A 24,000-nucleotide genomic window follows, 5' to 3' on the forward strand; every position below is an offset into this window, starting at 1 on the left:
GTTCCTGCCCTGATCACTCAGTGGCTTGTCAAGGGGGGGGGGGGGGTTGCCAAGTAAAGCCGAAGTGGATGACCTAACCCTCTCTGGGCCAGTGAGCTCACACTGGATCAATGTGCACCAATTTACTCTGTGGATATCCTTACATGGAAGAATCCCTTACGACCTCCATGCAGGAATTTACCGGTATTTCTGATGTATTGTATTTCTCGTTCAGTGTGTCCAGACTGTGCATTCAGAGACAGGTTGGGCCAGAGTAGAGCCAAGAAACCCCCATCGCCCCCCGGCTCTGCTCGTTCACCCTAAGAAACTATTTGTATCAAAAAAATAGCCGTTTATGAAGTGGATCTACGCTGAGAGCCGCTCTGCTGTGTGCTTCGCTGTGTGCTTGTAGAAGCGAGGTCATGCTCTGCAGTCTAGGTTCAAGCCAAGCACAGATGCAGCCATAGAGGTCTACTGAACGGCACGTATAGTGACAATACTTCTCAGCACAGTACCGTGTTTACCTTGCGCCAGGCATTTTCTATTGCTGCAAAGGGCATTCTGCTGTTTGCCTCGTCTCCTCTCGGGCCCCCCCTATAGGCCTTTAGGCATCTTCTGTATGTTCAGTGCAAAAAAATTTCCTGTTTTTTTTTTTTTAAGGATTGTGGAGTATCATTTTTTTTTTTTTTTTTTTTTAAATGTCTAAACCAAGGAGTCTGGGATAGATAGTTTGCCCAAGAAACAAAAATAATAATGTAAATATTTCTATATCAAAAAATATCCGTTAACAGAAACACTTTTCTAGATAATCACATTCTACATAGTCATACTTAGAAAACATAAGCGATGCTAATGGCTGGATGTTTCTTCGGTTTTTTTTTGTTTTGTTTTGTTTTTTTTATCCGTTTCTGTGATGAGACTGATGTTTGGTCCATACACAACACATTAGTATAAAAACATAAAATACTGGACTGGTATGATGACGTACAAAGTAATAGCACCTTGTAAAAGATGGGACAGCAAGAGATTCGTTCTAGTTTTGTGCTAGGCTTGCGTTCAAGTCGGACGAGCATCACGGGATCTAAGCTATCTTGCTATCTTTCTTTTTTTTTTTTTTTTTTTTTTTGTCTGTTTTGACATTACGTATATCGTGGCTTCGTTATTGTTCGTAAGTGCCCGACGTATCAGTCCAATCGTGAGACGTGTTTACTAAATTCTTCTCCGTCCAGACATGTCGTTCCAGCTATAAGGACATGCCTGGTCCCACTCTTGAATGGCGGTTTCACTGTTGGCTATGTGATGTCCTCCATACCCCCCCCCCCACTTCCCCTACTCCCCTACTGTACCCCCTACCCCCCTGCATAGGAATCGATTAAATAATACGAACCTTAAATATGTGTAAACTATCCATCATAGAATATCAGGTCCCGGATTACAAAGCAAACATGGTTCGACATGACTCTGGTTTGTCTTAAGGGTTTTTCAGAAAATAAAAGCATCACAGTTTTGAAATGTGTTTCTCTTGTGTCTCCTCTTCATTCCACGAGTGTGCACGTGTGTGTTTACGTGTATTTGTGTGTGTGTGTGTGTGTGTATTAGTGTGTGCACCTATGTGTGTGTGCTTTGTATGGCTCAGTTGTGGCCCTTGAAGCAGTAGACTCCGTACAGCTTGTGCTTTTTGTCGGGGAAGCCGCTGAAGCGCACGGCGGCCTCCGTGGGGCTGCAGCGGCGGCGGGGGCGGGCGATGGGGTAGCGCACGCTGCCGTCGGCCAGCCAGCCGGCGTCGCAGCGGTCGTAGCCCAGCAGCTTCCAGGCGGCGTACATCTGGCCCACCTTGGCGATCTGGGCGCCGTCCTTCTGGCACGCCCGCACCGCCTCGTCGTAGGTCAGCTTGGACGGGTGGATCAGGTAGTAGAAGCGACCTGGGAGGGGAAAGAGACCAGTCAGATACACACACACAGTGGTGGAATGTGCATTTTTACCTCTAAAGTGCATTTACTCAAGTACTGTACTTTAGAGGTACTTGTACTTTACTTGGGTATTTCCATTTTATGCTACTTTTTACTTCATTTCAGAGGGAAATATTGTACTTTTTACTCCACTACATTTATTTGACAGCTTTAGCTACTAGTTACTTTGCAGATTCAGATTATTAATACAAATTATAAATCAACTAATAAATTATGATATATTTGTATAAGTTAAGCTACCCAGCAGTATATAAAGTAATTAAAATTAGCTCCACCTTTACCAGCTGCAACATTAAAGTGATGAACACATTAAGGCATCAATAATTATAGACCAATAACATGATATACAGTACTGTGCAAAAGTCTTAGGCACCCAAGAGTTTTTATATAAATTGTGTCTTAGATGTTTATTCATTTTTTTTCTGCATTAGTGTGTCAGTAGACTGCTCTTTATAGTACATTTTCTACTATTTAGAAACTTTTCATTTAATTATTTTTGAAAGCATCTTCGCTTTACTTTTTTTCTTTTACATGTGCCTAAGACTTTTGCACAGTACTGTATATGATTCTGAAATGGGTCATTCTGCATGATGACTACTTTTACTTTTGCTACTTTAAGTATATTTTGATGCTAATACTTTTGTGCTTTTACTTAAGTAAGATTTTGAATGCAGGACTTTTACTTGTAAGAGAGTATTTTTACACTGTGGTATTTCTACTTTTACTTCAGTCAAAGATCTGAAAACTTCTTCCACCACTGCACACACACACAGGCATAATCCCTGGTCCCTCACCTTTGTAGTTGGAGGTGAAGCAGAACACGTCGTAGTGGTTCTTCTCCTTGTCCCTCAGGCCGTAGTTGCGGACCCCCGGCACCGTGTTCTTGCCCCCGCAGGGCTCCCGGGGGTTGGTGATGGGGTACTGGACCGAGCCGTCGCTCAGCCAGCCGGCGTTGCACCAGTCCAGCCCCCCCCGCCACGCGTCGTACAGCTGCTCGAAGGACGCCACGATGGCGTCCTGCTCGCGGCACGCCCGCTCGCCGTCGTAGAAGTTGAGGTTGTAGCGGCCCAGCCGGGGGAAGTAGGGGAAGACGATGCCTGGGGGCGGGGGGGAGAGGTGGGAGAGGGTGAGAGAAGGAGAGAGACAAACATCCATCCTCTGGCTTTCTGTGTTCAGTCCTATTAAACAGAGAGACTTTCTTTCTGGCTCACTTTAATACATAATGAAACTGCTTTGACACTGATGTATGGTCCTTTGCTGAATGAGTAGAAACCTAAATGTTGAACTCTTTTACTTCTGTCTCTCTCTATCTCATGGGTCTGATAGAGGTGTGTGTCCATTCGAAGTGTGTGTGTGTGCTCGTACGTATATGACACTCCCCCAGGTAGTCTCTGCTCACGGCGCTAAATTTAGTCTGACCGCAGCTGAGAGTCTATTAGAGCACCAATGACAGGCCGCTACAGGGTTTACAAGGTAAATAGACACTTTTAATTCCCATTTTAAAGGGCCAGTTCACTCAGATGTTCTACCTTGCAGGTCGAGGGACACGACCGCCGTCCCGTCTTCCAGCCCGTCGATGACTTCGCACTTGTATTTCCCGTAATCCTCCAGGGTGATTTCGGTGATGACCAGGGAGGCGTCCATGGGAGAGGAGCCTTGCAGGTGGACGCGTCCATGGAAACGGCCGTAGCTTCTTTTGTGGTAATCCATGGCAACGAAAACATCCACCTGAAACAAGATGGAGAGAAATGAGTCTGTGGAGTGATGAAACAAAATATCTAAGAAACAGCCAAGAATGTGTAATTTATGATGGAAGTGGCGACCTCTTTAAGGTAGTCTGAGGTCAGCTTGGTCCATTTGATCCTCATCTTGCGATTGGGCGCCAGTGATTGGTCCCGTTGGATCTTGCATGGTAAGGTGGCGTTCCCCCCTCGCCGCGACACCACCTTGGACTGTTCTGTCACCACCGAAAGCCGAGGGCCGTTCTCTGCGACACGGTAACAGAAACACACCCACAAAAAGATGCATAATTGATTTAACCTCTCGTTTTCTGTATAATTTTTTCTTTTTTCGGTATCATTTTTTTCTTTTTTCCTTTTTGATTTGTACATTTTATTTAGTTATTTGGCCACAGTAATGTTTTGTCAATTATGCTTTTCAATATTGTCTTGATGTTTGTCTATTTGTCTTACTATTGCTGAAAATCAATAAATACATTGTTCAAAAAAAAAAGAACTTGTTTTCTCTCTGTCTCTCTCATGAATCTCTCTTATAAACAAACACTCACACACTTACAACAGCTGTAAATATTGTTTTTCTCCGCAGCAATCCAGTCAAAGTATTTTCTGTATATTTTTCTCCAGCTTATTAGTTGATAAAGTAAGGATTTTGTTCCACTATGCAACCTGTTAACATCAATATCAGCACCATTATCTGTGCAATTTCTGCGCACCAAGGTGAAATGAATCAATAACTGTATAATCTCCAGTGGAACCATTAAATAATGTCCCATTGTTTGTCAAACCGCCAAGGGAACAGCTGCAAAGCAGTTGTGTGTGTGTGTGTGTGTGTTTTGTGGGTGTGTGGGCGCAGAGAGAGAGAGGGAGAGAGAGAGAGCGAGAGAGAGAGAGAGATCCTCAGATAACCTCCATCACTAACAGGGTTTTCAGTGTCCCTGCCTCCTCACACAGGCTGTCTGACCATCGCAGCGTTTCACCTTGTCTGCTGCATAAGCATGTGTGATTTTGTCAATGCAATTGACCAACTGGCTAATGGCACATTGATCCTGTATACAGTTGAGTAGTTGGGAGAGTTTGCATTTCCTTTGAACTGCTTCTTCAGCTGGGCTACAGAATCTATATCATCAGACCAGACGATCTGTATCCTCTGTCCAACAATCAAAGCATTGTGCTAGTGTCACATTAAAAAGTTCTAACTCCGATTTTGGTGTTTTTATTAGTTTTTTTTGTATTGTTTCCTACTTGAATTGAAAGTTTACATAGTCCTTTATGCACTGGCTGTATCTCATAAAGCCATTAATACTGTTTAAAACCCTTTGTAGGATTTCAAAGCTGCGTGGGCGTTTTTTTTTTCTCAATTTTTGAAATCTTGACCTAAACAAAGTTTTCATCTGTGAGTAGAGATAGCCTTATCTCACAGACCAGTGACAGTAATCCCCCACATAGCAGCCTTATCTCTAGGCTACAGTGGCAGAACACACTGATAAGTTGAGGAAACAAATGACACCTCAAAGTGGGTGTTGTGAACGAAGCACAGGGAAAGGTGTGAGCGCTCTGATGGAAATGGTCTCCCTTGATTCCTCTGCAATGCACATAACAATGTGTATGACATTGCTCAAATTGTCAGTCCCCCAAACACACACACACACACACACACACACATATAGAAGCTCACCTGTGACATAGATGGTTCTCGAATGCTCCAGCTCGGGGTACAGGGTGTCTAAGTTGTCTGCCACGCTCAGCGAGATCAAAGCACAGATCAGCACGGGAATCATCTTCGCTCACCACACCGGGGGTCTGCTCACTGCAGAGAGAGAGAGAGAGAGAGAGAGTGACAGAGAGAGAGAGAGAGAGAGAGAGAGAGAGAGAGGGAGAGGGAGTTGTGAAACAAACATTAGAGCGTGTGAGACGAGGCTGGGGGAGAGTGTCTTTCCTGGAGTTATTTCACATACATGTAAGGCAGACAGTAAAGTGTGTGTGCATGTGTGTGTGTGTGCGTGCACGTACATATGCATGCACGCATATGTGTGTATCGCCCCGGTTCAGGACACTATCCCATACAGTGTTCCTATCTGCAGTGCTGTGCCTTTCTCCCGAGAGCTGTGTGATTGCGGCACAGTCTCTATCCTTGTCGCCGAGCAAACCCATACACACTCACACACACTCACATACACACACATGCACTTATATGCACAAAGTTGTAGGACAGTATCATCACTACTATCATCAGCTTATATTAGCATCAAACCGGACATCCCATGAGAAGCTGCACACAAATACAGGTGGACAACATACATATGCATAACACCTTCTCCCTCTCTGACACCCACACACATACATGCACGCTCGATACACAGCACAACCTTACACACATACATACACTGCAGTGAGTACCCGTCTAACACTGCTGCAGTACCGTACCGTGTCCCGGTGTGTCCTCAACTTTTTTCCGAGAGAGACTTTCTCCACAGCGCCCCCGCTTCAGCCCCGTCCCGCCACTGAGCACACCCCAGCACCCCCAGGCTTCATTCAGACGCACACATCCCCAGCCCCGCAGCCCCGTCCTCCGCTCTGCCACACACTCACCCGACTAAACGGAGGGGATTCACCATTTCGGCTCGGCACACACACACACACACACACACACACAAGCAGTGGAGGAGGCTTGTGTGTGAGTTCATGGGAGTGCATGTGTGTGTGTGTGTGTGTGTGTCTGTGGGGGGGGGGGGGGGGGGTAATGTGTGTGTGTGAGGGCTTTTCTCTGCAGTCACTGGGATTGATCCTCTCTCTCTCTCTCTCTCTCTCTCTTCATTCACTCCTTCCCGTATTGCTGACGCACCGGCCCCCTTTGCCAGGTGGAGCTCCTGCAGTCAGCACAATAAGCTCTGCAGCGCACGCACACACACACACACCCAAACTGTGCCAGTTGAACACACACATCACCTATTTCCCCTCCCTGCCTGAAAATAGTAATTACGCATACCAGGATGGGGGGGGGGGGGCAGGCAGTGATAAGTAGGTGGAGCATGGGAGTGTGTGTGTGTGTGTGTGTGTGGCGGGGTGGGGGGGTGGGGGGGGGTGCAATGAGATTCGTCCTTTGGGAAATGGGGAAAAACTTCAAGTCAAACTGTTCTGCAGGACGCAAGGAGAGGTGAGGTGTGAAATGAGAGAGGGAGAGGAGAGAGGAGAGGAGAGGAGAGAGGAGAGGAGAGGAGAGGAGAGGAGAGGAGAGGAGAGGAGAGGAGAGGAGAGGAGAGGAGAGGAGAGGAGAGGAGAGGAGAGGAGAGGAGAGGAGAGGAGAGGAGAGGAGAGGAGAGGAGGAGGAAGATACAGACAGTGGGGACGCAGGAGGAGAAATGCAAGACGGGGAGGGAGGTGTGGGAGGAAAGACGCTCAGGACTCTGCAGCAGCAAAACTGATGCAGAGGATTAGTACTCAGTCTCTCTAGCTCCATTAGCCAGTGTTAACCTTAGAGCTGCCAGCTACACACACACACACACACACACTCGGCTCTTTATGACGGAGAACTCACAGCTGGACTAGAGAGCGTCACTGTGTGTGTTCCGACCGAATGACCTCCACCTCTATTGAAAAAGGCCCCACACACACACACACACACACACACACACATATACCCAAAGCAGTGTGTGAACATGCTCTCCAGAGTGACTTGGAGAGAGACAATGGCTATCATGAGCAGCAAAAGCATTCCTCAGCATCCATCTGTGTGGAGGGTAAACAAGGCTAAGTCTTTTATAGGCCAGGTGTGTGTGTGTGTGTGTGTGTGTGTGTGTGTCACCTGCCTGCTCTTGTGTTGAAGTCCCCTTTATCTCACCGGTAGTTTTGTTAAATCACTCCACTAATATCGATATCACTTGATTCAAGACAAATTCAATTCGCATTGGAAACGAGCAAAATTATCTCACATCGCTGTCAGATTTTTTTCATTTTGTTTTAAGAAAAATAAGATTTTAGTGTTGGAGTTGAAGCAATCTGTTATCCCAGTGCCTGGCGTTCCCCCTGCTGAACTGAACTGGGATCCAGGACCCCTCCCAGTCCCTGATTGTTAGGACTCACTACGAACGCCAAGTAAGTGATTGGGACTGCGAACGCAACACAGTCCAACGTAAACACACACACTCATACACATACATCAATACTGTTGTGAAAGAGATTCATTTTGAAAGGACAGCAGTGTGTGTGTGTGTGTGTGTGTGTGTGTAATAGCAGATATTGGTTCAGATTTTGGCATCTGGTAGTGCAGATAGTAATGAAAGGGCAGAAATTGTTCCAGTATGTCACAATGTGGAAAACGCCAATATTTTCTAATATTTTCACACTCAGTTGTGAAGCTCACAAATTATATCAGTCATCTAAATCAGTGGTTCTCAACGTGGGGTCCGGGGACCACCAGGGGTCCTTGAGAGGGTTCCAGTGGGTCCCCAGCAAATTGATGAATTGTTAAACTTCAGCATTATTTAATTTACAAAAAGTGAACACAATTAGAGAATGTAGAAGAATGACTGTTTTGATCATAGTTTCTCTGTTATCTCTCTACCTTCAATACAAATAGTCATGGAGTTCTGGACAAAATCATATCTAACAATAAAAATATTGTCAGAGAGACAAAATCTCATCAAATGGGGGTCCGTGGCTCAAATGTGGACTAAATTCGGGGTCCTTGATATGAAAAAGGTTGAGAATCACTGATCTAAACTATAAGTTTTGGTTGGCTTCCATTTCAAAAACTCGTATCATCCTACCATATGTATGCAACTTGGAGAGAATGAACACACACACACACACACACACACACACACACACACACACTATAACGCTCTGACACATATCTGACCAAACCTCTAAGATTTGACCAAGAATTCACATACATTTAAAATGGAGACACAGGCGTACTACAGCGACGCCACACTAGATTTACATTCATGTGTTTACATATTATGATAACGCCACTTTGATAGTTATTTCCTTAGAAACCTTATGTCTGCACGTGGAAAAGCCTAAGCCTAACTGTCAATACAGTCAAGAATGGTTCATGTAGCTTGCCAAGACCTTATGGAAAGTTTCCACGTCTTAATTTATAATTTATCCTTATTTCGAAAAAAAAAAAAATAAAAAGGTATCAGCCAATTCTAATGCTATGGAACATGGAGGTGAACAGATCCCTCAAGTGGACAAGAGCAACAATTACAAAGTGGACCAAAAGATGAGCTAAATCAATCGAAAGATAGGCAATTAATTGCACTACAAATGATTTTTAGCATCTGAGAATCATAATAAAATTTCTCAATGCAGTTGCCTTTGGCTGGGTTAAAATATCCTACATTTACAATTGCTTAGGTAATAATGAGATCAAATTAGAACATCGCAAAATGTCCTGAGGATCTTGGCAAGCTTGGCCAACTACTCTTAAGTGTATTTGATTATTTGCATATTGAGCCTGGAGTTATTTTAGCAAAGCAGATGTGTAGATGTTACTACAAAGTGGTGATATCCTCTAACATGTAAATGCTTGGGGGGCCTTGGTGGCTCAACTGGTAGAGTGCGTACCATTATCATTATTATTATTATAGTATTTTGGCAGAAAGTGAATCTTACACACACAGACACAATCACAAGGAGAGCAGCCCTCATTACGCTCAAGTTGAATTATCACAAAGAAAATGCATTGGGCACACAGTCACTTAATGTTTCCATTCCTAATATGGATATGCTCTTTTACTTAGTCTCTAAAATACCTGTGTTAACATCAGAACAGCAATCGCACACAGTGTAATGTATTCCATTAGAACCATGTTTCCATTACCCTTGACCTCTTCATATAATAAACACTATTACCAAGTTCAGACCTCTAAAGGCCCAAATACTACTTCAAAACCACACTAATACACAGCTGAAGTTTGTAGCTTTCAAAGGAACACTAACATAAGCACTCCAACACAAGCACAGAGGAAACATCATTCGATTGCAGAAACATTTGCCAATACAATCCAAAGTTAGGGTGTGGGCTTTTCTCTACTTGACTCTCATTCTTTTGTTCAAACAAGACATAAACATCTACACTGCTGTGTACCACCCAACCACACACACACACACACACACACATAAACCTTCTGCCTTTCTCTCCTCCTCTCTCTTTCTCTCTCATTCTCAGTCTTTCAAAAGAGCCGCTCACTCTTTGACTCCGTCACCTTTTGGCCTCTGGGTTGCGAGTGTCAAATCCTAATCTGCAGCGGGACGATCTTATTTGTCACTTCTCATAAAATCCACTCTGCCCCCCCCCCGAGTCCTGCAGCCTGTCACACAGTGTGCCTGCTGTGGATGGAACAGCCATTGTTTGTAACTGAGTATTTCTGAATAGAGCAGCATCATTACCTCCGCCAAGGAAGTTATGTTTTCGGTGCTGTTTGTTTGTCTGTTAGCAGGATTATGGAAAAACTACTGGCCTGATTTTCATGAAACTTGGTGGAAGGGTGTAGCATGGGCCAAGAAAGAACCCATTACATTTTGGAGTTGATCCGGATCCGACTCACGAACAAGCAATAATAGCACGAACCTTGGCGGAGGTCTGCGCTCTCCGAGTGCCCTTCTAGTTATTTCAAGTTAACTGTTTGTTACTTTATGAGTATCAAACTCATTCATAGGTTGATAAAGGTGGTTATCCAGTTCCCAGTAACACTGGACACATTCCATAGGTTTGAAGCTCATGTTGACAGATATTTATGGTGAAGCTATAGGGGTGAGTGGTTACTTGACCCTAACAAAACCCTCTTCAGTGGGAGAACTAAATGAGCTGTAAAATACCAAAAGCCTTCAAAGTCCAGAAAGTTTGAGAGAGGTAAAGTGTGTGTGTGTGTGTGTGTGTGTGTGTGTGTGTGTGTGTGTGTGTATCGTCATGCTTAGTCACAGAGCACATTTCTGATTTCGCTATGATGTTGTTAGGTGGAGGAGGAGAGCTGAGTGAATGATTGCTCGGGCTCCAGACGTCATCAGATAACAAAAACCAACATCAACACAGATGTGCAAAGACAAGACATAATAACATAAAGCCTGTATACTCTATTGTTGTGTGCGTGTGCCAGAACTGTGTGTTACCTGTGTGTGAACTCAGCAACTCCATAAAGCTGCCCATGAGACCTTTGACTGGGTGAAACTTTATCTGGGTCTATAACAAGCCCAGGTGGGACAAAACATTGACATTTTTTTCCAGGCAGAGGTATAAAAATTGTCCTTTTGCCTGACCACCCACTCACTCACATGGCATACGCTGCTGTTGTGGAAAAAGCTAATGCATTTAACCTGCAAATCCCATCCTATCATTCAATAAGTGTGTGTACGTTAATGGGAAAATAGGCATTCTTTTCTTCATAAGATAAAATGTAATGATCCCTGTGGGGAGATTGGATACATTCATTCTGACAGAGCCTATAAGACTATTCTAAGACAAGAGGTGCTGTATCAGAATCTCATTTTGCTCTGATGTATTGCGCAACTCCACTGACCAAGTCCCATGCTGCAGAGCTGCTGTGGCTGTTGTGCTGCACCACTCCCTTACAAACAAGGCAATTGTCACAACAAATCAGCTGTTAAATATGTTTAACGTCATACACTGGTGCAAATGCTTTCACTGTTGCTTACTATAAAGCCCAGAAGACCTCTTCAGGGCGTGTGTGTGTGTGTGTGGCTGTGTATGTGTGACGCAAGGAGCCAGAGGAGCTCTTGGGGCCAAGCACGCAATGAGGTAAACGTATGGATTCCATTACATGCGTGTCTTACTGACATGAACGCTGATTTATGGTGAAAAAACATACGATGACAAGCTTTGTATTAAGTTTCTGCCTCCGTCATGTCAGACAGGGGCTTTTGAAAGAAGGTAAGTGGATGAAAAGAAACCTAATGTATGTGTGAGAGTATCTGCCAATGAATCCAAGTGTGAAGAGTAGGCTACAAGTGAGACTACACTGATATACGCCTATGATTCAATAATTCAAAATTAGATAAGATTACATTTTAATGATCCCCATGAGGAAATTAAGTTGTCGCAGCAGTAGAGAATAGATACAATAAGAAAATAGAGAGAATAAAACAATAGACTACTGAAGAGAATACAAGTAATCACACTCACCAAACAATTGAAAATAATACTCTAAATAAATAAATAAGTAAATTGGGCTGTTGCAGCAGTAGAGAATGGAATATAGATAAGAATAAAACAATAGAGAGAATGAAACAATAGACTACTGAAGAGAATGCAAGTCATCACACCCACCAAACAACTGAAAATAACACAGCAAATAAATAAATTAGATGCAGGGTCTTAACTGACAGATTTACTGTCTGAAATGGGTGTGCAAGTGTGCATTCCCCTTATGGGAGAAATATACAAGAATGTGTCCAGGCATGCAAATATGTATTACAGCCATTCACACACATCATGTCATTGGGATAGACATGAATGCTGTGTTTGATAAAAGAAATGTCTGGGATATATAGAAAGTAACCTCTCATAACTCGTATTTTCATTGTTACATACAGCAAGTGGAGCAAGCTTGTCAGTCCATACTGTACAGTTCAGCCAAATACAATGTTGCTGACACAGCACATGAATCAGCCATAGATAAACACGCAGAAATGCTAAAACACAACAATCCAGATCAGGCTGGTCCCATTGGGGTAGATACAGTCTCATGGTGTAGATAGCAAGAGAGACAAGGGGGCGGGCCTTTTAATGTGCTGCTATCTATATGATGTCTTTGCTTTAGCACAGAGCTGCACAGAGCATCGTCTCTGGAGAGTATCTCAGGTCACCTAGTTGACACTGATGCTCCTACTGCACAGATAAGAGGTAAGAGCGTCTGAACGTCCACTACAGAGATTCAAATCATCATCATAAATCACAGTGTCTTAGAAAACAGAAACACAAGAGTAACATCGAAATGAAATTTAAAAAAAATAGCAAATAGAAATGCTGTATCTCTCTTTATATAAGGCCTCCCTACTCACTCAAGCAGGGGAAAACCTGCATCCCTCCAACCAAAAAGACAGACTTCATTTCTGGAGTTGTGGGGAATTCCTATACTGAAGTCTAATGTGCAGAACAGGTATTTCCCCCCCCCCCCTTTCAAAGAGCTTTTCCGCGGTGAGCTGCTCTCACGTTGTCGGGAAATGACGCAGGAAAAGTTCCTATATTCAGCATCTCTGTGCGATGCAACAGGTTTCAACAGCTGTGAGGCAACCTGCCTCGGTAATTAGGGGTAAAACCTGGAAAAACGTACGTGTGTGTGTGTGTGTGTGTACTCAAATGCAACACAGACACCCATTCCTGGTAGGTGGGTGGGGTAGTTAGTGTTGGGCGGGATATTTATTTGAATTCACAAATAGTGCAGTCAGTGCCTTGTTGCACAGCAGATATATTTTCCTCAGTGGTGGAAGTGGTGGGTTCAAACCGGTCCACTACCCACCAACACACACACACACACACACACACACACACACACATACACACACACACACACACACACACACACACACACACACACTCACTGGTTGCTGTGTAGATTTTTTTGACGTCACTGTCACACCACTGCGGCTGCTACAAAGAGTCCTCAGTATGGAGCACAGTAGGTCTGTGATGGCAGGTTTGGTGGCCAGTGGGGCCGGATGAGTAGGGATAAGGCAGCTCAGGTTCAAGGGGTGCGGGATCCAATCAATCTCCGATCCAATCTCCGTATGAAAGTGACAGACAGGATGCAGTTTTCCATTGCGTACTGATTACATCGCCCCTTGCTGTAAGCCTAGTCTCGAGCTAAAAATATGCAGCAGCATCCTTCATCGTTTTCGATTGGAGGAGTCCTTATGGTTTAGAAATTCACGATTCTGTGATCACAAAGAATAAGAGTCCTAGCCACAGAAGTAGTGCTGATCTCAGATCCTAAGTCAAATTTGCATAAAGATTCCTATTTGGCAATAAGACACCAACTCCAAAGAATAAATAGAAATCACAGTCTTAATTTTAACAGATGCTCACTTTATAAAAAAAAAGAAAATGGACGCATTTTGGGTTCAGATCCAGAATGGGACCTTTGTCATGTTTCGTCCCCCTCTCTCTCGCCCAATCTCTCCTGTCCAAAAAAAAACCACTGACCTGTTTCGACATTGTGTCTTTGTCACTGCTGGCATAGTTTTGACTAGGCCCCTGTTTTTTTATACTGTCCCATAGGCAGGTAATCAAGGTCAGCAACAGTAGAATATAAAAGTGGGTGCCGACTCAAAGCCATGCATGCTTTGACAAAGACACAGTGTCAAAACATATTTGTCTTTTAATAAAATGAGCATCATGCATTAAAAAAATAAGATTATGGTTGCTGTCTTACTACCAAGTGGGAATCTTTAGGCAGATCTGACACTTTTGGACAGTCCCACTTTTTAGACATTGTGGCAATGTGACCTGACTAGCGATTCTATGCAGCTTAATCATCTTATTCTAAGAAGCTGAATGCTTATGCGTCCTGATCTAGGATCCAGCATCATTCATCATTTAGCATCAGAGATCAATATAGGTAAGGCTTTCTGGAAAACCGGACCTCTGTCCTCTGTGAATTCCAACCTGGCAATACTTCAAAGCCTAAAACATAAACCATGCTACCACACCGCCATGCTTTGGCACCGCTGCTTATCCTCAGGTTTCAGATCTTATCACTCTGACAGAAGATGTCTGCTGCAGCAAAACACTAAACATAAACTATAGTCCTCTAAACATCGTAACGATAATGTCATTCTCTTTAAACAGAATATATTGGACATGACAATAAAAGCCCAAAGTAAAAAAACGGCTGATTATATAAAGCTTACTCATGGAATTGTCACTATGTAAGATCTAATTGCTGTGAAACCACCAGTGCTTTCCTTCATCCTGACTTTACCCATAATTCATAATAAATGTCTTGGTTTAGTTCATAGAAGCAAATTCATCCCTGCTCATCCCCCAATTCTCACCAGTGCCCGAACATGATAGTGAAGATGCCAGCCAACAGGCAGAGGCTGGGACATATGAGACGTCCAGAGCTGACAGTCTATGAATCAACTCTCACCCTTGACCCTCCTCCTAACTTTCACCTCTCTCCATAACCCATCCTTCCCCCCAAAAAATACCCCATTGTGAGAGGATTTACAATGCTTTCTCTCCCCAAACCGCTCTCCCATGTCCCCCGAGAGCCAGAGGAAACCCATACAGTTAAAAGTTTATACGGTTCTGCGTGTCAGCATGGCACTCTCTTCTAAAGAAGAAGGGGATGGTCGGGTATGTCGGGTTTAATCCTCTCTTTCTAGGCCCTCTCAGTGTGTCAGAGGTGAATGGCAAAGTGCAGAGTTCACCACTGGTCACTGCTTAGTGTTGCCTGTGATATGAAAGGGGTCAATACCTTGAGCTTTGGGGTTACATTTCAATTTCCTCTCCTTCATTACTTCCATGCTTTACAATGAGTGTGAAACATGGATAGAAACTCATTCAAGATGCATCCAAATACACTCAAATAAACAGTCAGCAATCATCAAATGTAAACTAATGGGCAAAAATGATGGATTCATAAATATAGCTAATGCATTTCAATGTCATGTCATGGGAGGACCATGAAGTCAATGGAACATTCATTTGTGGCCTAATCTGAATTACATCTGCTATAATAGTAGTGAGTGAACATAGACTTTTTTTTTCCACTTTTACATCAATACTAGTGAAAACACACACACATATTTAGAGGAAAACTCCCTTCCAAGCTCTAGCCAGTAGATGGCAAAATCATTCATCTCCATTCACTACAACAGAAACCTCTATTCATAAAGCAAATAATGAGACTCCTTATTAATTAAGATCTAAACCCACATATTCCTGTACAGTGCACACCAACATAAACACATGTAGGCGTGTTGATGTAGACACACACACACACACACACACACACAGAGAGCCATGAATTCACTTAACCTGCTTGTTCCCTGCTCCCCAGCAATTTACGTACATTGAAGTCGACTGTGCACATGTGTGTGTATGTGTGTGTGTGTGTGTGTGTGTGTGTGTGTGTGTAAGAAGAACGTTCTGTCACTGCAGAGAATCAACACTGGCTGCCTTTTCATTGGGGGTTGACAGGGGCCACACTGGGGGCCATATCCTCTGTGTGTGTGTGTGTGTGTGTTGGGTGGGGGTCAGGGTGGAGCCGCCTAGTCTAACTCTACAGCAGCGCACAGAGAGTGGGCTGTTGGACAGAAAGCAGCACACAGCCTTGGTAGTCTTGGCCTCCGCCGAACTATGGTCAACCACAAGAATGATAAGCTTTGCAAATATGATCAACTATACAGACAGACAATAACTGAATATGAGAGCCTGAGTAAACAAAATGAAACCACAGGACCACAGTTGATGGAGCACTGAAGTCATTACCAGAGATTTATCCAGTGCAGTTGTCCATGTTCATTTAACTCAAGCTACTGACTACTTGTGCTGAATTACAGTTGAAGTTGTTGAATTGCTTGCAACAGGTCGATAAATCAAGTATTTTTCTGTCTAAGTCTATAAACTATGTCTGGGATGAGGTTTAAGCTACACAGTCAAGTGGTTTTTTTTAGATGTAAGGCTAATAAAACTGTAGCTATGTCCAGAAAATGAGACATCAATAAAGAAAAAAAATAAAATTAAAAAAAATAACAACATTGCTGTCACATCGCAGTTATTCCACAATATGAATAGAAGAAGAAAAACTGTATCTGAAGTTAATTTCGACTCAATTCCACTTCTCAAATTAATTTAAATAATTGCATAATTAAATGAACACAGACATTTGATTAGATTATTATAGACCAAGAACGATGGGAAATGAGTCTGAAATGTCATTTGATGTCATGTCAGATGTTTTTGTTTTGTTTTTGTTTTTGTTTTTTTCAGTACAAGCAACAAGGACAAAAGCATCTTACCTTGCTCAGCGCGGTGCGGTGCGGTGCGGTGACAAACCCCTCTGACAGCGGCCAAGATGAGGAGTGAAGCGCGAGATGAGGGTGACGCGCGTCACGGTCGACGAAGGAGGTCGGTGAGGTCCAGAGAGATGGTTTTCCTCTTCTCTCAGGTCCAGCCAGCCCACAGGTCCGCTCAAAGTAGTATTGTACAGCGGCAGAGGCTATTTATGTTTGTGGAGCAGCTCGGCGCTCCGCTTTACATGCAGGGATGACAGGGTGCGAGTCTGCGCTCTGCCCCACTATAGGACACAGGTGAAATTTATACAAAACTGCGGACTACTCCAGTGAGCTCTGGAAGCCTTGCCCAGTCCTTCACGATGGAAATTGGATACTCGTTGTTAGATGACGCACAGCTCTTCAGGTCCTGACCGAACGCGCACCCAATAGTAAAACCAAGACAGTGTCATCACAGTTTGCCTTACATCAGTGCAGCTGATTGTGTTGGTTTTGTTATTCTAGGAACTGATGGATTTTTAGGGTTGTTGTTCTGCGATACATCTCACCAGATGAACTTTTTTACCACATCCACACCCATCTCAAACAAAGTCTCGGTCCAAGGAGGTACCCAGCCCCTGTTGCTCAATGTGGAATGACAAGCTTCACTTGAGTTGTTCCCATAACCCCAACACTCCCCCCCCCCCCCCCCGCCCCCCCCGTCTCTCCTTCCTCACGATATTCAGCCATATGAAATGTAATGTTAAGTGCTTCCATATCTTTTCTAGAACATTTAGTATTATAACTCTATCTAACCCAAAAGGCACTTTACTGTCTGCAGTTAGTCCATAATGCTGCAACAAGGCTTTTAAACAGGTGAAGAGATATAAATGTTACAGCTAGACATAAGACACTGACAGATTAAAAGCAGAAAAACAATACTTGAAATGAAAATAAATAATATTAAAAAAAAATGAATAGTCATCTACCTTATTCTGCCTTTTTTCAAGCTTGTTTTGAGGAAATTCCTGAAACAAGTGAAAGTGCACTGGAAACAAGTGAAATTATCTCAGTTCAGAGGTAGGCTCCATTTTTCTTTTATTTTAAGAATGATACAATCTGATGAATCAATATCAGATTAGATGACACCATGTTTTTATGGCTGCGCCATTACATCAAATGGAAAAAATCTAGATGTTTGTTCATTATATACACATTTAGCCTGACATGTTTGGTGTCTTTGGAAAACTTTTGGAAAATCTTGACGGGGGGCGGTAGGGGCGGTAGGGGCGGTAGGGAAGAAGAGGTTACTTGAAGGAGAAATAGACTCCTTCTCTCACACAGTTTGTATTTCAAAACAATATTAGAATACAAAGTGCTTCCCTTCTTACAGCAACTGAACAAATATCAGTGAAGGGATCAAGGAAGGATCTATCCCATTGGCTTATGCCTGTTTGAGACTGGGCTGACTGGGACGTCCTCCAGGGGAAGACCTCCACATGTTGACATTAGCGAATCCAGTCATGGCTTAAAGGAATACTTCAGCCAAAAATGAAAATTCTGTCATCATCTACTCGCACAACTTGGTAGCAGCCTTCTCCAAAACAACTGAAGTCAATGGGGACCTGTTCTTTAGAGCTCCAAAACAAAAACAGCCAAACAATCACACTGTGAATAGAAAGACCTATACACCATTATTTGTTGCAAATCAATCAGCTGTAGTTCAGATTTGCACTAAATGATGGTGTAAATATACTGTAGGTCTTTTTGGAACTCTGAAGAACTGGTCCCCACTGACTTCAGTTGTTTTGGAGAAGGCTGCTATGGAGTTGTGCTGGCAGCCTCCCTGTGTGTTATATGGACAAACTTCACCTGTGTTTCAACTGGCATGAGGGGGAGGAGATGATGACAGAATTTTCATTTTTGGGTGAACTATTCCTTTAATTAGGAACAGTTCCTGGGTGTTGATTTTCTCGCCATGATTTGGCTTTTCAGACCAACCACACGCTGCTGGGAATGTTTCACAACACATACAGTATACACCCGAGAATTGATTACATTCTCATGATCGCATTCTCTGTCCCTCTCTCTTGCTCTGTTACTATTTCTCTGTTATTCGTCTGATCCGGGGCACAACATTCACACTATCCCTATTTGTTTGTTTTCTACTATCTGTTAAGTCAGCACATCTACTGTTTCAGGGGGTATAAATCTCAATTCAGCCTAACAAGAAACAGCAACTTAACAGCTCTTCAAGGATATTGAGGACATGATGAGAGCGACTGAGAAGACATTCACCAATAAAAAAAACAATTGACCAGATTAATGTGTTAGTTGTAAACTGAGTGAGGATCTTTTTGTCTTTCTCGTGGGACTGGTGGAAGCCCAGACTGCGCGACTCTCTCAGGATTGAGTAATACCCCACTCAAAACAAACTGTCAGTTTAGCAAGCCACAAATATCTCAAATCAAAATGCTTTAAATTGTTTAATGAGAGCGAATAGACAAGCACAGAGTGATGACTGTCAATGAGTAAAACTGACAAAAGTCTAAAACAAAACTCTGAAAGATACTTTGGATAAGAAAGGCAGTGGTTTGACACCTTGTATGCTGTATTCTGGTAGTCAGCAAAACATTATATTTGTTTTGGGGTATATGTATTTCGGTACACTTGTTTACATACAGCTCAGTTTAGACTTCCAGGCTGTTCCTACCTCTACAGCAGTGGTTCTCAACGTGGGGTCCGGGGACCACCAGGGGTCCCTGAGGAGGTTCCAGGGGGTCCCCAGCAAATTGATGAATTGTTAAACTTCAGCATTATTTCATTTACAAGACGTGAACACAATTAGAGAATGTAGAAGAATGACTATTTTGATCATAGTTTCACTGTTATCTCTCTACCTACAATACAGATAGTCATAGAACTCTGGACAAAATCATATCTAACAATAAAAATATTCTCAGATTTGGGTCCAAGAGACAAAATCTCATCAAATGGGGGTCCGTGGCTCTGTGGACTAAATTAGGGGTCCTTGATATGAAAAAGGTTGAGAATCATTGCTCTACAGTATATGGCTGCTTTGGTCTAACTCAACATATGCCAGTTGTACTGCTACACCATAACATTGTATGACATTGCAATGCCAAGCTATTAACCAGGATTCAGCCCTCTCTTCAACAGTCAACATAACTGGTGTGTAAAAGCAGAACCACCCAGTCCACCACTCGCATTACTCCCCCCCCCCCACGCCGTTAACACTGCACCATTAACTGTGCTGTTGTCGCGGTCAGCGAGCTTTCCCAGCAGAAGGTTAAAGTAATTGTAAAGAGTTGAAAAGGTCAGCAATGGGGTCGTCAGCTATAAACCCTGAAGAGGTGATGTATGAGAGGTTTGTAAATCTTGTAGTGGACATAATGAGCTTGAGCCAAAATAAACTGTTTGGATCTGATAGTGGGATAACCTCATGAAAATATTTTACTTTTATAGGTGGGACAATAAACCTGGAATTTCTATTTCCATACAATTCTTCAATACTCGATACTTCAGTTGTTGTTTTTTTTGCCTAAACGTATCTTTTTCAAATCCTGTGAAGGTCAACCTTTTTGTACTAGTGGTAAAATCTGCTTAGCACCAAGTGTCCCAACGTTAAGTACACACACACACACACACACACACACACACACACACACACACACACACGTGCAGTGAGTGTGGACAGGGGGTCTTTGTGCTCGTTCAGGGTGGGGTTCAGGGGATTTGGTTTAATGACATGAACACAGGCATGTCCAACACTGGGACTTTAACATGCTGCAGCAGTGACAGCCCCACCCCAGCAATCTTAATGACTTGCATTTAGTACCATGCATTCATGATTCATGGTGTATAATGGGAACTTAAGTGAATGGAGAAAAACGTATTATTTTTGTACCTTGCACCATGTATCTTGTATCTTAAAATGCTTCCATATGTATTTAATTTACTTTTTTCCTTTAAACAAAGTTTGCAAACAATACAAACAAACAATATTCAGCATCCATGAGCAAAAAGGCTATTTTAGACCTTTGCATTTCTGCTACTTTCATCTGTGCAGCCTAGAAATTCAATAAAATCCCTTTAAGTGGTGTTTCACTTCTTAATAGACTGAATCATACTTTGTGAGAGCAAAGACAGGAGCTGCTTTCTGAGGCCAAGTCTGCTCTCTGCTCCACCCTGCCCCCTGCCCTGTATCCCCCCCCTGCCCCAAACAGAGCAGTGAGTACACACACACACACACACACACACACACACACACACACACATAGACTGAATGTCCGCAACTCTGTTTACACCGCATGTACCCTGGGCGGCGTGCTCAAATGTGGCTTCTTCAAAATGCTGCCTCTATGTAGCCTGCTGATTCTGGACAAGGTAAACAGGCGCTCCAATCAGGATGCCCCCTCCTCACCTTCAGCCTCACAACATGAGGTTGAGTTCAAGTCCGGTCTAGCGAGGGTGAGCGGGGGCCATGAAACGCCACTTCTGTCTGAGGGGGGTCTGAGATCTGACGGACCGGGGGAGCCGGCCGAGAGTTCAGACGCAGGACGGCAGCAACGGGTCTCCGCTTACTATTTCATTGCCATCCCGTATCTTCTAAATATCCCAGAGGAACCCTGTCATTCAAGCTGTTCTGTGTGTGTGCTGTTGAACCACTCAGACAGCACTAACAGAGCACTAACAGTTCGGTTTAGGTCACTAAGACTTGCTGCTCTTGTTTAACAATGCTGTTCTGGGTAGAAGCATAATAAGTTAATCCCAATAATTGTTTTTACAATGAGAAAAGAGCTGATTTTCTGCCCTATTAATCAAAAAAAAAAAAAAAAAACTGAGAGCAATTTATTAAAACACAGAAAACAACCACACCCAGCACTTTTTCAAGGGTATGCTTTGCCCTTGAGGAAGATCAACTTCTATCATTGGGTGGGGTTGTGTAATTGCAGAGGTGGGGTTGCCGATAAATTTTGAAATTCATTTGGCGTGTGCGTCCCCTTTGGAAAGCTATTTGGCAAATTCTTAAATATATCGATCTTGTGTCCTAACCCCTGAGTTAAAGAGAGGGAGGGGATGGAGAAATGGCGTCATGGTGAAGAAGAGGAGTTCGCGGATGACAGAGTAGAGTGTATCAAGGTCTCTCAAGAGTCTTTCCTGGGTTTGAGATAGACCTTCTCTCCCAGCCTCTATCTCAATACACACATGTGAGACAGGAGACGCGCTCTCAGATAAGCAGAGACCCAGCGGCACCTTCTGTATACAGGACCGTCACGGCCAGTGAGAACTCTCTGTGGGAAATGCATGATAGGGGCAAAACGGATGTCATGGCTCAAGCAAGAGAAGAAGGCTGTTCTAGAGTGAATTTAACAGACTTGAATTTAAGTAGATATGGTGGAGTAGAGAAGAGGTCTGGGAAAGTGTTACAGCACAGGACAAAACTAAGAGAAATGGCTTTCTATAGGCTGCAAAAGTAGATCGCCAAAATTCAAACAAAATCACAAACTCATGCCAGTATCAGCAGGAGTACTGTGGCTTCAGGGGGGTTGGTGATGTTTATATATCTTTGAAATGAAACCCCCAACAGGATCCTGCACCCTATCCCAACCCCGCTCCCCCAGGGCCTCTCTACCAGCCCTATCTCCTGCCTCTGCATTCCCCAGCCTAAGCCCGGCCAAACCCAGCCCAGACAGGGAGCACAAGAAGCCTCTGTGAGTTGTTCCAGAGGAGGCTGTTGGTGGTGGAGGTGTACTCAGTCCTACCAGAAACAATGTTTGTTCTGTGAGTCTCTGTGTGCAGCTGGTTAGCCTTTAGTGACTCGGTGTGTGCATGTGTGTGCGTGTGTGTGCATTTGCTTAATTTGGTAAATTTATGAATGTGTGTGTCTGGGTCTATTCAGCTATGTCAGAGCAAACTGGAAGTGGCTGGCACTTAGAGCCAAGTGACATTTCCTCAGAGGGGAAAAACAAAGTTGGCCGATCACTTCTGCGACCATTTAAGTTCTCTTATAATGTCCCTCAACATGAACATGTTTCTGCTGCGTGTGTGTGTGTGTGTGTGTGTGTGTGTTTGGGAGGGGGGGTTCACACGCATGTGCAAGCCAGCCCATGTATGTGTGTCTGTGTGTTTTTACTTAACAGTGAATTAAATTATATGTTTACATCATACTGTAAGGTTAAGATGTAAAACCCCTACTCAAGAGGATGTAGGCCAGCAGTTCTGGGAAGTGTGAAGCAGAGAAAGAGTCCAGTTTGGTTCAGAGCTCTGATTTTCCTGTTTACTTGCCATTTAAACTATAAGGCCAGAGTTGCAGACAAAAAGAAAGATTTAAAGCCCACAGCCTGTCACACACTGAGTAAATCAAGCTAGCTTTAAATGCAACTGGTCAAAACCATTTATATTAGGTGTTACCAAAAGTACAAATAGCTATAAACCATCTTGAACATACAAGCAAATAGAGTTACTGTATGCTTTACTCTTATACAATGTTCAACTGCCGTAATACCATAGAACTAACATTACAGGGCTGGCAGGAAAAGGAAAGAAATCAAATACACAAAATACAAAAACCCATTGCCTGCCTGAAAAAGCCCTAGACTGAAATCTGAGCTCTGGAGAACCGGCTCATTGCAGATTCTTCAGATCCTGCAAAGCCCTCTCCGGCTCCTGTCCCCAGACCATCTTGGACTTGGCAGTGAGGATCAATCAATCAAGATGAAATGCCAATACCAGCCAACCAAGCCCAGAAAAGATTTGACCCGGATTGTGGTGGGTGGTCTCTCCCTTGCTCGAATGTCTTCTACCTTGCCTTGCTGTGGCTTGAGCACACCTCCTCCCAGGACATAGCCCAGGTATCTGGTTTCTCCCTTAGCCAGGGCACATTTCTTGGGGTTGATGGTTAGACCTGCCTGCTTGATCCTCCGCAAGACTTCCTTCAGGTGAGTCAGATGCTGAGATCACAAGTTAATGTAGATTCCTATATCGTCAACATATGTAGCTGCAAATTAACCTGTACCTGAAAAGACTTTGACCATCAGCCTTTGGAAGGTTTCTGGCACCTCCAGCAGACCGAAGGGCATCATGGTAAACTGCCAGAGACCTTGAGGGTTTCTGAAGGCGGTCAGAGGCTTCACTGCATCTGTGAGTGGGAGTTGCCAGAAGCCTCTGCACAAGTCAACCATGCTGATGAAACTGGCCTGGCTCACTCTTTCAGGTCATCCAGCCTATATTGGGTAAGCATGGAACTCAGATCTCTTCCATCAGCACGGCACCATTCTCACTAGGATCTAGAACATCTGCTGTCTGATGGGAGTAGGATTCTTCAGCGT

The 24,000-nt window shown here is 43.6% G+C and overlaps 1 protein-coding gene across 1 annotated transcript; it reads right to left on the bottom strand.

Moving 5' to 3' along the window:
- Positions 1–1,331: 1,331 nt before the first annotated feature.
- Positions 1,332–16,851, bottom strand: LOC139665053 (hyaluronan and proteoglycan link protein 1-like). The gene is made up of 6 exons (XM_071544006.1): positions 16,676–16,851; positions 5,364–5,495; positions 3,773–3,936; positions 3,479–3,677; positions 2,744–3,046; positions 1,332–1,901 (listed from the first exon to the last, which is right to left on the bottom strand). The coding sequence occupies exons 2-6, from the start codon at positions 5,464–5,466 to the stop codon at positions 1,612–1,614; spliced, it is 1,059 nt and encodes a 352-aa protein (XP_071400107.1). The 5' UTR covers positions 5,467–5,495; positions 16,676–16,851; the 3' UTR covers positions 1,332–1,611.
- Between the last annotated feature and the right edge of the window lie 7,149 nt (positions 16,852–24,000).

The sequence above is a fragment of the Centroberyx affinis genome, unplaced genomic scaffold (genome assembly GCF_046629955.1).
Source record: "Centroberyx affinis isolate AG114_WGS23_722 - 3 ecotype Tasmania unplaced genomic scaffold, CSIRO-AGI_Caff_v1 ptg004433l_1, whole genome shotgun sequence".
NCBI classification, from domain to species: Eukaryota; Metazoa; Chordata; class Actinopteri; order Beryciformes; family Berycidae; genus Centroberyx; species Centroberyx affinis.